The 17,607-nt window shown below is 44.1% G+C and overlaps 1 protein-coding gene across 3 annotated transcripts in view; it reads left to right on the top strand.

Annotated features, from left to right (window-relative positions):
* Positions 1–17,607, top strand: part of LOC148429128 (protein unc-13 homolog B-like) — a 73,868-nt gene that overhangs the window by 10,962 nt on the left and 45,299 nt on the right. For 2 of the 3 annotated variants that reach the window (XM_088414102.1, XM_088414094.1), the window contains exons 6-8: positions 421–497; positions 612–672; positions 2,071–2,278. In XM_088414102.1, the coding sequence (XP_088270228.1) occupies positions 421–497; positions 612–672; positions 2,071–2,278 (346 nt within the window). Of the gene's footprint in view, positions 1–420; positions 498–611; positions 673–2,070; positions 2,279–2,415; positions 9,089–9,199; positions 14,015–14,131; positions 14,237–14,350; positions 16,444–17,607 lie in introns of all 3 variants that reach the window. The other variant, XM_088414085.1, reaches the window with a different exon arrangement.

Here is a 17,607-nt window from a genome sequence, read left to right as displayed (position 1 = left end):
AGCTTAAAATACCATGATATTGTATCTTTAAATTATAATGTCAAGTCTGGGTTATAAGTTTTTGCTTATTTCGTGCCTAAGTCAGGGTTTCAAATTTAGGTTTCAAGTCAGGATGAGGGTACTTTCCAAATTGGGGTTCAAGAGACGGTTTCAAAGCTATTTACAAATTTCAAAGTAGGGTTTCATGTCAGGGTTGCAGTTTGAAGTGTTTTTTTGTTTTTTTTAAATAATAGTTACAGGTTCAAAGTAGGGTTTCACACAAACCCAAGTCCAAAAAGTGTGAGTACATTTGGAGTAATAGTGTCAGTTGTTTCTGGATACAGTATTTGTAACCTCTCTTTTGTATATTAAACAACACATATTTCTGTTAAATCACATTTCTACATGTCATTTTACATATTTGTCGGTTTTTTGTTGTAGAAATCCCAGAGGATGAAGCTCAATACTGGACCCGCAAACTGGATCGCATTAACAATATGAACATCGACGAGCAGGACGTGAGTTCACGTCTCTTCCCGTGCATTTTGCTGACATCTAGCGGTGAACAGTGCTCATTACAGTCATCAGAACACTGTTGAAGCAGTAATGGGAAATTTTGTTTTTTAAATCAGTATCCGCCACATGACGACAGCATTCACGGAGGACGGATGGCATCAGCGCCCTCGCAGTGCTGTAAGTAGCACTTTTTCATATTCATAAATCAGTCAAAATTCATACTCATTGTGTCTGTGTTAGAATTGTAAGTTTGGGTTTTGAGACATGGTTTGGATTTCAAATTGGGGTCTTAACGGTCACACATGCACTTGTGTGCATCTTCTTCTCTTGGTCTTTCTTTTGGCGTGAATCTTGAATCATCATCATCATCAGCTACATCATCAGTGGTCTTAATTTCCCTGAGTGACTTTTCTTCTTGCTCTTGTGGTTTTTCTGCTCACTTGCCATCAGGCAACTGGACTTATTTTGGATGGACTGACCGGAAAAGTACGTAACATGGAACTCCAATTTGGTTTGTGAACCAGGATTCTTGTTTTAATCAAGGGTTAGGATTTCAAAATAGCTTCAGGCCAAATTATTTTTTTCCTTTAATAGCTTCAAAACAAGATTGTGATTGGGTGATTGTGAAATTTGGATTTCAAGTCTGGATTATGCCTTTGAATAGGGCTCAGTGTTTCAATTGAGGGTTTCAAGGTTGGGTAATGGTTTTAAGTAAGGACTACGCTTTAAAAATTAAGAATTAGAAGACAACGGTTTTGAGTTGCAATATACCTTTTCACCACTAGAGGAAAGCATTTCTCTAACTTTACTTTCGTCCATGTTTTCCAGTAGATCTTACAGGGCTTGCTTGATGGCCTGAGATCGAATAATTCATCAACATTTGATCAAAAAAAATGAATTAAAAAAACACATATAGTAAGTCTTCTCTTGTAAGGAATTTCATTTGCTTTGTCCAATCTTTCCTTATCACAGAATTCTCTTACGTGGGAAACAATGGTACATTTCCTGCTCAAACGTGCAAGTACGTCATCAAAACACAGTAATGTGTAACAACACAAGCAATTAAATGAAAAATATATTGTCCAAAACCTGTTCACTAAACAAAAACAAAACATGTTTCAAAAACTGCACTATTTGTAGAATAATGCAAATACAGTGCAGTACTATACTTAACCTCAGTATTATATACTGTTCTGTATTTTTAATATTGAGTTTTGTCCGTCTTGGGAACAAATGAGTCTATTTTGAGTTGTGTTGCCTTCATTTTTATGCATTATGAAAATGTTTGTTTCCCTGCATATCATACAATGATGCTAATTACAAGTAATTGTCCCGTTGCTCATCACTGATGTCTGCTGATTCTTGTGTGTTGCGCCACAAGCAGTTTCCTCTGAGAAGGTAAATTGCCAGAATTATACTGAGCAAGAATGGATTTGTTGTTTTTCAAGGTCTCGTGCATTTGAGCCTTTCCGACTCCTGAATGTTATTTACTTTAAAAAAAAAAAAAAAAGGACTAGGGACTGTGACTTTTTTTTTCCAAAAGTGGTGTGTGCCATATTGTCCTCCTTTACACAGCTTTCGACGACCACGACAGCGCAATGGATGACCAAGACAGCGAAGCTGGTGTCCGAGTGCCACCTCCGCGCTACCACAACGCCTCACAGACCAACTCTTCTGCCCACCAGTACCCCATTGGGGGCCGGGTCCAGAACCGGCACCTCTTGCGGGACTCTGACTCGGTGAACAGCTTGGATATGGACTATCCAAACCTCCGGGGTTCCAGGTAAACATGGACTACCGTGATTTGTTTTCGCCTTGATTTCATGCTTTCTTTTATGTCTTCTATATTGACTTTTTCTTTTCTTTGCGTTGACCTTCATTGCTGTCGCACATTTTCTTTTCCTTTGCATTCCCGCCCAGGCGGTCAAGCAGCAGGCGCAGCATAAGAATAGTCCCTGTGGACTCAGGCATGGGTGTAGAGGATTGGGAGGGCAAGTACAAAGTTCCTGACCCAGGAGTACTCGATGACTACTTGGACCAGGAGCAGAAGATGTGGGAGGATGAGGATAAGAGCATCATCTACCGGCTCACAGATGCATCAAACTCACATGAGTCCAGAGGCAGCAGGTTCTACCAGACAGTGGAGTGTGATGCGCTCTCACCTGAAGACCGTGAGACGCACCACCGGCCACCTGGTTTCAGTACTGGGGACGTCCGGTTGGTTTACAGGGAAGCCGGCAGCTTTGAGGACGAATCGTCCCCTCCTGAAATCGACATTATCCCATCCATCAAACGCCTCCAACAGCATGTGGACCGGGAAGGTCTGCTCTTCAAGACCAGGTTATGGGCTAAGACCGCATTGGAGGACAGTTACGCAGCTTTTCGTGAGGAGGAAGAGGCCCGAGAAGTGGCCAGGATCAGAAGTGAATTTGGATCTGTGGGTTCCGATGAAATGCAGTACTCCTTCGGATCTGACGAGGAACTTGAGGACGCAATGTTCACTGAGGCTGATGTCACATACGAGTATGAGTCATACCATTATCCAAGCAGATATGGGCCCCACCTTGGAGGGTCTAGAATGGGACCAGATCCCAGCTTGTTGCCAGAGGATGAGTGCTGTGAGGACTACATCGACCCAATGGATGAACTCAAGTGCTTGGTTGACTCCGTTTCGCAGTACCTGGCCGTGAAAGAGGAGGAACTCAACAGCTTTGAGTCTCAGCAGAAACCACTGAGGCGGAAACTGCCATCATTGCCCGTTGTGCCGCCCGACAGTCAAAGTGAGCATGTCAAAGCTGACGACGGCATACCTGAGGACGTTAAAGCCGAAGCGGTAAAAGCTGAGGACATCAAAACTGAGGACATCAAAGCCGAGGATAAAGCCGGCATTAAAAATGTCATGACATCATTGTTCAGTACAATTACAGGATCCAAAAACACAGCTGAAGCAGAGGCCTCAGACCTTCCCAAGGCCCCCACTGCTGAGTCTGGTGTCTTCAAATTGCTATCTATAATCCCCAAAAGTAGCCCTGAACCCACGGAAACTTCCACAGGGACGCCCACTGACCCACCGTCCACCAAGGTGTTCCCCCAGTCCGAGTCTGGCATCTCCAAACTTCTTTCTTTCATCCCCAAAAGTGGTGGCATGTCCCCCCCTGTGGCAATAGTTCCTCCCGCCTCCCAGGAGCCACCTACTGAGAAGAAATTTTCTCTGCAGTCTCTGATACCTTTTCAATCATCAGAAACCTCTCAGCAAGCTGAAGCTAGTACGGCTGCTACGAGTTCAGAGGCACAAGGTGCTAACATAGCCACATCTGGTTTAGAATCTGTGTTGGGTAGGCTTAGTCCTATGAGGCTGTTTTCAAGCACACCACCATCAACAGAACCATCCCCATCAAGAGGGTCTTCCCCTCAAGCATCAGACCCACAAAGTACCTCGGCCACCAGGAATCAACCTGTAGCCCCAATTCCAAGTACTAACAATAGTTCAGAAGGACAATCAAGGCCAAATTCTGGGAGCGGATCCCTTGAACTCCTTCCAGACACAGGAAGTGGATCAGTAGAGCTTCTTCCAGAAACAGAATCATCTGGTGAACTACCGGATATACAGCAGATAACTCCCATGTTACCAGAATCAAATCCTGAACCTGCTCCAGAAGATATGGGCTTGTTCAGTCCTTTTAGGAAATCTCTCTCCAGTCTGATATCCACAAATCCTCCTGAAACCTCCACAACAAGCACCAAACCGGCAGAGGAATCATTTTTAAGCAGCAAACTCAAAATCCCATTCTTCTCCTCTGAAGAGCCTCCCACTGCAAGCCAAGCCAAACCTGAGGGAGGGGTTCTCTCTGGGTTTCTTAAGTTTGCCACTGGGGATGACAAAAATGTGCAGCCAAGGAGTCCATCCCCAAGTACCATGAGAACACCCTCTCTTAGCCGCACAGCACTACTTGAAAGCACTCCAAAAGGCAATGCTGAAACAGGCTGGTTTTCAAACCTGTTCAAAGTGACTCAAAGTGAAGTAGCAAAGGAACCCACAAAGGCTCCAGTGACTCCCAGTGTGACACTCACAAAACCTAGTGGGCTAACGGAACCACACACTCAACAATTAGAAGGTTCTACGGACGGGATAGAAACATTGTTGGCCAACAATCCACCGAGTCAGACTGATATTCAAACTAAGGATCAACCAGAATCACGTCCAGAAACACCACAGCCTCAAGGGTTTTTGTCTGGGTTGTTGAAACTTGGCCCTACAGAGGAGTCTAAACAACACCAACCAGGGGACAGTCAGCCTCAACAGGGGGGACTCTTTTCAGGGATATTTTCATCACCTTCTTCACCTTCACCTCAAACACAGAACCCTACTGCTCAAACATCAACAGGACTCTTATCTGGATTCTTAAAATTCGCCTCTGACAACATTACGGCTCCTACAAATCAGCCATCAGCAACAGGGCCACAAACCCACTCTGGCCAAGTACCTGGTCAAGAACAAGATGCAGGTACACAAACCCCAATAGGCGGACTGTTGTCTGGGCTCTTAAAGAAAGCCACAGACTCTGTTACTCAACCTAGTCAACCACAGGAGGTCAAAACAGATGGGGTGAATGAAACGACTAAAATAAGTGAAAATAAACCAAACTTTCCTCAAAGGACACCTCAGTCAGAGGTTCTGTCAGGAGAAATAAAATCAGGTTCGTTGGAAAGTTCGCAACCTGAGAAGCTCGACCAGCAGATAGAAGTTACCTCAGATCAACATAAAAAACTAGCCCCAAAAACCACAGCGACAACACCTCAGCCACCGAAAGGACCTTCAACAACCCAAACTGCGCAGTCAACCAATCAGCAATCAGGCAATTTGTTGTCTGGGCTATTTAACAAGATAGTAGAACCTACCACTTCCTCACCTCAACCGCAGTCTGCAACCCCACAGCAAGGCGGCTTCCTCTCTGGCCTCTTTGGAATGGGAAGTCAAGACCCAGCCCCTGAAAATTTACAAAACCAGCAACAAAGTGGTACATCAGGACGGCAAACTTCTCAGCAACCAGGCATCAGACCGAATTTACACAGGCAAAATCAAATACCCCCACAGCAGCCCCCAGGCAGTCCTGCAGGAATGCTTTCTGGATTTTTTAGTAAAATCGCAGATGTAGGAACACAGTCAACTTCTTCTCCATCAGGTACTCAACAAGATCAGCAAAAAGCACAAACCATAGGTCCCAAGGCAGCTCAGCAATCTCCCAGTCAACAAGGGGGTTTCCTGTCTGGACTCTTTTCATCTAGTCCTCCTACTCAAGTTCAGCACCACCAGCAATCACCTGTGAGTCCTTCCAACAGGCAGCCACTGAGGAGGCAAAGTCAGATACCTCAGCAACCAGCTGCCCCTGTGGCCGAGCCGCAACAAAGTGGATTATTGTCAGGGCTGTTTAGTAAATTAACAACGGATAACACAGCTCAACAACCAGCCTCGCAGGGGGGTCTTCAACAGGGTGGTAAATCAAATGCTACTGGATCCCAGCAAAATTCAGGACCACCTGGTCACCAAGGAGGATTCCTGTCTGGTCTATTAAATCAAACTCCCTCTGCCCAACAGCAACCTCTGGGAAAAAGTCCTCAGCCTGCAACAAATGAACAACCCAGTCAGAGTGGAAGCCTAATCTCTGGCTTTCTGAAGCTTGCATCTGGTGAGAGTGCACAACAGGTTCATCAGGCACCCAAGACTGAGGGCGGTCCACCCGGCCAAAGCCCAGCCGCATCGGAATCGGGTGGGATATTTTCTGGCCTGCTCAACAAAATTTCCGTTAATGTGGAGCAAGCATCGTCTGCAGCTGATCAGGCAAATCCCAAACCAACACAGCAACCACAGCCACAGCGTGTAGTACAAGGACGTCCACAAATTCAGAGAACAAAACCAGTGGAAATGCAATCCATACATGAGGTGGTAGGAGAGAAGGACTCAAAAGATCAAAAAGGCTTCCTCTCAGGTCTGTTTAGTTCCACGGAAGACTCATCCTCAAAAAAACCCATCCTTGTTAAGGGTGAAACCAAACCATCCAACATGAGTAGCACATCGCCTGGTCTGTTGTCCACCATCTTTAAAACCTCCCCCAGTGACAAGAGCTCGACTGCGCAGGAAAAAGAGATTGAGAAAGGCCTTCTTAACCGTTTGTTGCCCAAGATTACAGAGAATGCTCCTTCAAGTACATCAACAGTCACATCTTCTGTTACAGTTCCCATTGGTCTCAACCCTTCAGAAGAACCTTCGCCACAGGTTTTGAAAATTCCCACAGTGTCCCCCACCCAGCGTTACCTTGAAGAAATTCAGCGTCTCTTGTATGGAACGGCAGAAGAATATGGCTACAAGGACCTTTTGTACAACTTCACAGAGCATGGCGTGATTCCGCCCGAACTCTACGAGCACCAATGTCTCATTGAAGCACTCCTGTGGCAGCAGCTCAACGACTACGCGCTCGCCGAGGCTCTGGCTGCTCAAGCTCATGAAGGCTACCAGGAATGCCGAGCAGCTTCGACAGTTGTAGGCAGAGCATCCCAGTGGGATGGTCACTCTTGGCCAAGTCCTAAAGAAATGGATGTCAGTCATTTTAATGTTCCATCCCATCCGTGGAAGGATGCTGCTGGCCAACTTTTTGAGAACAGAAATCGTTTCCTGGAACCTGATGAAGACCTAGTTTTATTTGACATGACCTGCAGGAACAAGATGCCATGGACCAGCTGCGACCACTTGGATGAACTTGGCAGGAAGCCGCAACCATGGATTACACAGGGTGGAGGTTTAAACCTGTCTAGCGCAAAGTCAAAGACTAGACTAAACCGATGTCAGTCCCTTACAGAGTTCAACTATGTGGCGGAGAATGCATCAGTTATTAAAGATAGGACTATTGATGACTTTAGCTTGAAGTCAGCGACAGACTTTTTAAAACAACTCGCTACCAAAAAAGGTCCGGTGGATCTAACTCGTTGTGCCATGGATTTAAGCAGATCAGCTGGGGCCTCTGTGTTTACCGATGATCAAATGCTCTTTGAGGACTCTGAATGGTACCAACAGTGGCTTTCATTGCTGGATCAAGGGCTGTGGTGGCCAGCAGAAACTGGGGACTGTGGATATTACGTATACACCAATGGAGACTTTATTTACTCCCTTTTAACTGATAGAGCTGGTAGGCACCTTTATGCTTGTGCAGCCCCAGAAGACCTACAGACACTCAGTAACATTTCAGAAAACATTGCACACATTGTGACCCAGAAAGAACAGGAAAAAGTGACCTTGTGTGGATTTAAAATACCTCTCTGCTCGGACGAAAAAGCTTCTTGTTTTCCAGAGCAACTACACACCAGTCCAGGACTTATCGATTCGCCGGAAGATCTCACCTCAGCCCTACGTAAAGGTGAAAAAATCATGAACATGAACTTGGAAAGTTTCTCTCAGATGTTTCAAGAATCCCTTTCCTCACAATTAGAAGCGCCCGTGGACTTCACCATGTATAAACTAAAAAAGATCACAGTAGGAGCATCAGATAACCTTCACAGCCACTGTGAGCCTCCATTGAAACCCACTGATCTGACCACAAACTCTTCTAAAGCACCTCACGGAGGACCATATTGGATGAATCAACGGGTGAAGGAAGCACCAACACCCCCATCTGTACCCTCTCCAAGGTCCTACAAGCCTCTGTCTCCCAAGAACCATCAACAAATTCCTGAAATTAGGATTGGGCATGTGGATGATGCACCTGCTGACCAATCTCAACCAAAGACAAAATCTGTACCTTCAAGAGGAACCTTTTCCAAGGCAAATGATGCTGATAAGCATAAATCTCAACCACTGCTACCCTCATCACCTGCATTAACTAGCAAGCTGTCCTCAAATGTTGCCAGGTCCCTTCCCCAGACTCCATCAGCATCAAAGATACCTGAACCAATTCAAAAGAAACTCCCCCATTCATCAAATGTTACTCCGGTCTTTTCAGCACCTTCATCATCAATAGCTCTAGTTGCTTCAACTACAATGATTTCTTCTCGGAGACCTCAACTAGCAAGGCAACAGTCTCAGGCAGGGAAGTCCAGAGACTCAATGCAAACCACCAAGACTGCAGTCTCTGGGTTTTGCAATGCGAGTAAGACTCCTCTTGCTGATTCTCCAGCTTCCATTATGAAAGATTCTGGCAAAGGTTCACCGCAGCTCCACATCCTGAATCCCTGTGCAAATGATGAAGCCAAGCTTTTCAACAAAAATCGTTATATCGGCTCACCAAGTGGCCATTGGTCAAGTGAAAACCTCTTGGATTTTTCCATCACAAGCACTAAGATTGAGTCTTCAAATTTAAAAGATCAAACAGAAGCTTTGAAGCAAAAATCAGCAATTGTTGTTGACTTTTCCAAACACAAGTTCAAACGATGTAAGGAATCAGAGAGAAATGTGGACTTGACTGACAAGGGAGCTGTTAATCTTACCAAACAGATGGAGGAGGAGGAGGAGGAAAAAGAAGTAGAGTGGCATTTTTCAGGAACTGTAACTATTCCGAGAACCTCAGGGACCACCTGTGTACCTCCTCATCGGCACTGCACACCTGTAGGACAATCATCCAGTACTCAAATGCATGATAAAAGATTGCCTGCAACCAAAAGCACTGTTCAACCTGCTCATGCATGTAACAATGTGGCCTCATCTGCCAGGAAAGAGAGAAATCATACCATCCGACCATCTTCTCCTCAAATGAATCCGGATCCCAAGCAAGTCCACATTGAAGAACAGCAACCAAATTTCACTTTTAATTTGCAAAGGCAACCACGTGGACCCTTAGTTGCGGAATTTTGGGTTGACAGTAAAAGAGCATCATTAAAATCCACTTCTTGCCAGTCTCTTGAAAACCAGATCACAGTACCGGCAAACTCAGTCAAAGCTGTACAAGATATGTCAGCTAAAACAGCAAAATCCTTGTCTAAAGGAGACAAACTTGTGTCAAAAGACACAGGGTTGCCCATTGAAGCACTTGCCCTGACAAAGAGAAAAACAGTCAGTCCAGAGAAAAAACACCCACATCTGTGTCATCAGGAATCCCTTGACTTGTCATATAGAGAAGTAAATGATGTCTTAGGACATCCTCTGCCTGTCGAATCCCATGGAAACAATGAAAAACACTCAGCAAGAACAGAGGCTCTTCAAAAATACCACCAGAAGGTCCAGTTACACTCACAGCATTCTCTCAAACAATCCCAAAAGCAAGTTTCAGCACCAGCCAATTCCATTAAGGCTGCACTTGACATGTCCTCAAAACCAACAGACGTGAAAACATTGGTAACAAACATGAAAATGGATGATGCTCAGACCAAAGGAATTTCCTTAATCAAAGAAAAACAGACTGACCGCCACCTGGCAAGAAATAATTCCGTTGGTGTTGCTCTTATCAAAGACCCTCCCTCTCAAGAATCCTTTGATTGGATTCAATGTCAACAATGGCAGAGTATAGTTTCCCTTCAACCCCAGTTAACTCATTCGGATGCCATATCACCAGCTATGCTCTTAGCATCCACTTCGGTAGTTGCCACAACAGGAGGTCCATTGGATATGTCACCTAAGCCAGTTGAGGGCACACCAATAAAACCTACACAGTCTTACTCTGATCTTCATGAAGCAGTTTCTCTCATTAATAAGCCAACTGCACGAGCATTGGCTAGAAAAGATTCTGTTGGCCTTCCACTGGTAGTTGAACCAGAATCTATGTATAAAATAACTCCAGCTGAACCAGGGCAAAGAAGGGTTTCTTTGACTGGACTCAGCACAACAGAGACCCTCCACAGGCAGATATCCAACTGCCATACCACTGAGCTTTTGCACTCCACGCACCAGCAAATCCTGCAAGGAAACAAACCAGTAGACTTCTCAGGAAAAGACAGTGTAAAAACAAATATCCCCAGTAATTACTCCGAACCAGAACATGGACTTCCAGTAAACTTCACTAATGTGAGGAAAGAGTCTTTTGAACGAGAAGAAACTAGTAAGCAGACCAAAAATAAGTTTTTGCAAGGTTTGGTGGATCTGACTGTGGATACTCAAAGTAAGACCACAAATAGTCAGAGTCATAATGCAAATGATCTTTCCTCACCTACTTCATATCAACGCTGCCTTTCCCAGCAGCAGGAGTGCAGAACAATTCATACTCAACAAATATACAAATATTCACCCTATCATCACATTACTTCTCAACAAGGTATGACTGACCTTTCAGCAACAGAATGTCCAATTGTACCAACATCTGCTGTTCAAGCTACTCTAGATGGCGCATCCTCCAATGGCAGGTATCACCAGGCCAATACGGGAATTGCTGAAGCCAAGAAACTTGACCAAATACATTCAGACATACCAACACAAATCAGCTTTGAAGGCTATAGGAAACCAGTTGATTCAGTTACTCCACTATCAATGGTAACAATTTTGCCAAAACAAGATCCTATGAAACCTAAAATTCTCAACAAGCAACCAACTGTTGGTAGCTTGGAGGAAAGCCCCATGCAAAGTGTCACAACAAGTCTTCATAAATCATCCTTTATGCAGATACAAGTTCCACAAAGTATCAAGATCTCGCAGCCTTTGGATCATCATTCGTCACCTGTGTCAGTTCAAGCATCTGAAAAACAAAGACCAGACAATTCATTGAGCTCAGTAGATACTCAATCTTTGGGGACAATTGCATCCCCTCAATTATCAGAACAAACTAACGCGACTGTGCAAAGTAATGTACCAAATGTAATTTCAATTTCTACCAGTTCTACTCAGCTTGCACCAGGATTTACTCTAGACTCACAACCTACAACCTTAAAACACGAGCCTTTAAAGCAAATAAATGAACAGAGTTTTAAATCTGATCTCCAAACAGTCGAACGGGGTATTCAACCAGAACTACACAGGCAGAAAGTGATGCCTTCATCCCAATCAGGATCCTCTTCTGTCAAAGGGTTGGTTTCATTGTTTAGTGGTCAAGGTTCCCAGCTTCATGTCGGTGTAAAACCAGCGGTGGTAACACCCCAGCCCACTATAGCCCACAAGTCTACACCTGTACATCAAATGTCTCAGGTTATGTCCATGGGGATTGTTCATTGTGACCTTGTTGCGCGTTCTGCTGATGTGAGCATACCGTCGGCAGTGGGTACCTTACCATCCGAACCAGCAACCTCAGAAAAAGACTTGCCAATCCTGCCATCTCTCATTCCTGGATCTCATGACAAAGTTGATATGAACGCATCCATTGACTTGACCAATCAAGGATCCGTGACATCATCATCCAGTATCACAATTCAGAAAGACCAAACCCCACCAAAAACAAACCTATTAAGCTCAGAATCAGCATCAAATGAACCAAATAGAGCCACACGTTCCAAAGTCACCCTCTCTACAGACACTTCAGTGGAACCCTCACTTAAACTGTCTGAAAGTTCATTCGAAGCTTTGCCAGAAGAACCCAACACAAAATCCCTCGATCTCTGTCTCGGAAGGGACCAGTCACAGGAAAAAAGGAACCTAGCCAAATCTGTTTATATTGGCATTAATGCCACAGACACGTCGCCTGTCGATAAACTGATGGATCCAAGTGAGCCAATACAATATGTCAGACTACCCCATATATTTGTCTCAGCTGCTAGTTCACCTGAAGATGAGTCAACTGAAGACGATCCCAAAGAGCTCAAACAAATCAGCACTGAGGAAGATAACACTGCAACTGCTATAACACTGATAGAGTGTAGGAAGGATTCCGAACCTGCTGATGAAGATATACCTTTTGATAATGGGGTTAAAGGTGTCAGTAGCACCGAGACCACACCCTGCTCATCCGAGAGGTTACCACAGACCACAATAAATGATTTGAATGTAGATGACCAGAGCCAAGAAAAACAGCATTCATCCACGGAAGCCTTCATCTCAGAAACGGATCTCAAAGCAGAGCGCCATGATGTTTGTGAACCACCTGTTGAAAACCCAGTCATACAACTCGATGAAGATAAGCCACCTAGTGACCTGACAACGTCTACCCATGAACCTGAAAAAAGTGAAGAACCTCCAAATGAGGGAATCATAACTACAGAAATTGTATCAACTAACAAAGAGTCTTTCAATGAACTGAAAGAACCACCAAAAGATGTAAAACCATCTGAAGAAATCCAACAACTTGATGACAAAACAGAAAGTAATGCAACCTTTCTTGATTCTCAAGTCAGTTCCGTCAAAGAATCTTCCAAGGAAGACAGTCCAACAGCCAAGCCGGATGAACAAACCGATGAACAAGAAAATAGACTATTTTCTATATTTGGCAGCTCTACTGCTAGCCCAGAGCAAACTGCCTCCATGTCCGGACAATCAATACTTGGAGGTATTCTCCCTAGTACAGCTACCAAAGATACAGCTGGTTCTGGTTTACTCTCAATGTTTGGTGTGTCAAGTCCCCCAGTGTCCCCTGAAACTAAAGGACCACTGCTCCATTCAAAACCACAAGAGCCACAAGGAAAAGGTATACTCTCAATGTTTGGTGGATCAAATATCCCAGCTTCTCTTGAAACCAAAGGATCATCACATTCTTCGACCTCACAAGAACCACAAGCAAAGGGTTTACTCTCAATGTTTGGTGGGTCAAATGCACAAGCCTTCTCTGAAACAACAGCAGCATTACCCCAGTCAACACCACACGAGCCACAAGGGAAAGGACTACTCTCAATGTTTGGTGGGTCAAATGTACCAGTGTCACCTGGAACCAAAGGGCCGTCACCTTCTTCAATTCCTCCAGAACCACGAGCGAAAGGATTACTGTCAATGTTTGGTGGGTCAAATACCCCAGCATCCCCTGGAATCAAAGGGCAATCACCTTCTTCAATCCCACAAGAATCACAAGGAAAAGCTTTGCTCTCAATGTTTGGTGGCTCCAGCAGTAATCCACCAGCTGGGCAAAGATCAGCTGGACCAACTGCTGTAGGTGCGCCACCAAGAGGTCCTCCACTCAAAGAACCTCCAGGAAGAACATTGTTTTCCATGTTTGGGGGACCTGCACCCCAGCAGGGGCCAAGTCCAAGAGGTCCTCCTCCATCTAGTGCTGGATCTGCTTTATTCAGTGGAATTCTCCAAGGCTCATCCAATAAAGAAAGTCCAGGTACAGGCCTGTTTTCCAAGTTTGGAAGTTCCAGTTCCCCAACTCAGATTGGACCAAGAATGCCTGCGGCAGGAGAAACAGCAGCATCGGGACTCAGAGCTTCAGAGCCCCCCGGAAAAGGACTGTTTTCGATGTTTGGTGGACAGAACCAACAGAATCAAACAGCAGAATCAGAGGGCAGTTTTAAAGTGTCTTCTGTGTTCTCGCTTGGAGGAAGCTCTGATGGAAATAAAACTAAAACTGGGTTTGGGATGTTTGGAATGTCTTTCATGGAGGAGTCCAAAAAAGAGCCACCATCCGTTGTTCTTGAGAACAGGGATAGTCGTACAAATGAAGATGTAAAACCCCCAGAAACAAAAGAGGCTCTTGAGATGGCGGCCATACCAAGTGAAGACTTAAAACCCCCAGAAATGAAAGAGTCACTTGAGATAGAGCCCATCATACCAAGTGAGGACTTAAAATTCCCAGAAATGAAAGAGGCTCTCGAAATGGAACCTACACCAAGTGAAGACATTAAACCTCCAGAAATGAAAGAGGCTCTCGAAATTGAGCCTACACCAAGTGAAGACATTAAACCTCCAGAAATGAAAGAGGCTCTTGAAATGGAACCTATACCAAGTGGTGACCTCAAATCCCTAGAAATGAAGGAAGCTCTTGAGATAAAACCTAGAGAAAGTGAACAACTAAAACCCCCCGACACCACAGAAAATGTAGACCCTCAGCCTTCCCCTTCAAACCTGAACGATATTTTGCCAGAAAAGCAATGTGAGGAAACCCAAAACAATGCCAAACAGACTTCTGTCATTGCTGTTCCTATACCAAAAGAGGAAATACATGATAAAATTCCATTGTGTGCTGAAAATGATCATGATGTTGGGTCAGAAACACAAAATTTACCAGCAGGCCGTGACACTGTACATCAGAAAGATATGGCTTTGGAAGAACAATCAGAAAAAGAATCAAGCAGAGAAGGTGACAAAGAAGTCAGTGAAACAGAGATCGAAACAGATTTTAAGAGAACTTTAGCATCAGACATAAAGGACAGTGTAAACAAATCTGAAACAATTATGACTTGTGAAAATGAAGATGTCAACATGATTGCGATGCAGCATTTGCAACCTGCTACTGAAAACATACCAATATGTGAGTTGAAAACACATGAATCAAAAGTAACCCCAAGCATTGTCAGTGAAAACGAAGAACTCCACATTAAGCAACCAATTCAGAAAGAACAAACAATTGACGCGGAAAAAATAACCACTGAAGCATCTGAGGTTCCTGGTGATAAGGTAGAGGAAGTTCCTATAGTTAAAGCTGAGGAACCCGCTACAGAACCAACGACTTCTCTTCCACCCTTACAAATTTTAGCGACTGCAGAGGAACCAATTAAGGCAGAACCTTCGGAGGAAATGTCATTTCAACCAGACCAACCCTCTGATAGGTCTATTCCAGTGGTGTTGACAACAGTTGAAGATAAAAGTCTTGAAATAAACTCACCAGAAATCTCATCAGACTCAATGCACATAAAGGCTACACCATCGAATTTACCACCACTACAGCCTACACCCAGACCTCTTTCAGGTAGACCACCTATCCCACAAGGACAAAGGATGGGATCACCAAGACTAGGAGGCCCTCCACAAATGGGGGGACCAAGAATGCCTGGGCCCAGACCACTGCGACCTCAAAAGCCCCCTGAGCCAACTCCGTTTTCTGGCTTCATGTCTATGTTCTCCAACACTCCAAGCACACCTAGTAAACAGCCAACTGTTGGTGGATTCTTCTCAAGCTCACCTGGCTCTCTGTTTGGGCCCTCTGCACCTCGTCAACAGCAAAAACCACAACAACAATCACAGAAAAGCTCATTTTTTGGTTTTCCAAGTAGCATTGCCCCCGAATCCCTAACAGGGGATATTCTTGGTATGTTCAAGAGTCCCGAAGCAACTAAATCTGAGGAATTGCAACCTTCATCTGCAAATCCTGATGAATTTGTGAAGACCACTGAGGACACCATGCCTGAGAAAGGTTCTCTAGAGGAAGTGGAGCATACAGATAAGAAAGATGGCGAGGAAAGTCCTACTCCTGAACAAGAGATAGAAGTATCAGAGAAAACTTTAGAGCACGAAGAACAATCTGACGTGTCTGACAAAGCAGTGTCACTTCCTCTTAGTGAAGGCGAAAGCTCTGTACCCGAGACCAAAACCACCCTCGATATGCCAAACATTTCTGCACCTAAATTTGGCTTTTTATCAGTTGCTGCTGAAGGAACATCATCAATCGGATCCTTCTTCTCATCTACATCAACAACGGTGGATGTTAAAGCGTCTCAGCCTCCACAGACTGATGGGGGGCTTTTCTCTGGTTTGAAAAACCTTTCAGTGGGCATTTTCCAGGATGAGAAGCAACCAGGAAAGGAAGAACCTCCATCGGTTTTTGGCGTGAAACTTGGTTCAATGTTCGGCGCTTCGGATTCTCCCAAGTCTGCTGTTGTTGTCACTGCTCAACCGCAGCCCCAAACAGTGAAACCTGCTGATGAACTGGACAAACTTTCCCAAGGTTCAGGAGACACGGAGAGTGACACGGAAGGGCCAAGCGGGACTTCCAAAACTGAAAGCTGCGACAGCCTAGCCGAGTCACCGCAGACAGGAATTGCTTCAGAGGTAGTGTCATTGGCAGGAGGTTCGGATGAACCGCAGGTACGAGAGATTCCGTTTGAGGGAGATGATGGCCCGTCTACACCACCGAACAAAGAACCTCCACAGAACCTACTGATGCACAAAACAGCTCCAAGGCCAGTGCTTGTCATCATGCTAATGCTAGCTTTTCCTTTACTTTGTTTTTCATTTCCTACCCTTTCTGACTTCCTATCCTTTTGGTTAAATGTCCTTGTGTTTTAAACTAAACATCACAAACAGGAACTGACTTGTAAGGGACTTAGGAGAAACCAGATCTCTGCCAAGTTTTGGTGTTGGCAGAGGTCTGGTTTCAAGAGTCAACAATAAACTTTTTCTCAATGTCTTGAACCAGTAAGCTTTTAAACTGCTGAACCAACAATTTAGAGGCTTTAGCGTCAATTATTTTTTTTATCAAAACATGCATGTAAATGATGTACAGCATGTAATTACATTACACCAAATTACATTACTGAATGTTCTCATAAAACTTTACCCACTTTTTTTTAAATAGAAATATCGACAACTATTTAGAGTAATCAGTCAATCTCATGCATTTTTTTTAAACTTACATTAGTCCCCAACAACCTTAACATACATTTGAAAACAGATTAAAACGGACATAATGTATTAAAACCCACTTGTTTCAAAGTATCCATGATTATCTGTTAAGAAATGAGAAATGATCATAATTGAAAGGAAACAATGACAACTCTTATTTTTTCTTCACTTTTTAACTTGAAGTTGAACTAGAAGTTGAAAACTTACTTCACCAATAAAAGAGAATTCAACATTGTTAATTTAAACACCAAAATGTTCAACCAAACAGTTTCATTTGGTCCAATGAAAGTCTTAACTCATGCATAGCTAACATGATATCACGTTAAACGATAGAATGGTAATTATAAACCATAGATCAGCAGCTGCTTTAACATGCACCGAGCTGGAACACATACAAAGAGAACAAGTAATAGTTATCACAGGCTTAGGTCCTGCCATAATAAGTCATAAGAAGTTCTGTGATAGAGACTTTTTGTAGGTCTTTCAAGAACTTAACATGGTTTGTTTCTTTGCAAACGCTCAAGACGATTACGAGTCCGGCGCAAGTTTGATCAAAAACGACTGGTCCGAGCCATTGCAAATGAAGAGTGCAGATGAAAACCTCTGCCAAGGACTGCTCAGCATTCCGTGTCCAGCTACATCAGCTAGCACCTACATAACAGTATTACAGCTTTCTTGACAGAGATGAAGAGGCCGAAGATCTTTTTATTTGTGAGGTGTGT

Source organism: Hippichthys cyanospilos, chromosome 1 (genome assembly GCF_059441005.1).
Source record: "Hippichthys cyanospilos isolate Australia breed blue-spotted pipefish chromosome 1, RoL_Hcya_1.0, whole genome shotgun sequence".
Lineage (NCBI taxonomy): Eukaryota > Metazoa > Chordata > Actinopteri > Syngnathiformes > Syngnathidae > Hippichthys > Hippichthys cyanospilos.
The sequence above is the reverse complement of the archived record's forward strand: the minus strand, read 5'-3'. Positions and strand labels throughout refer to the sequence as shown.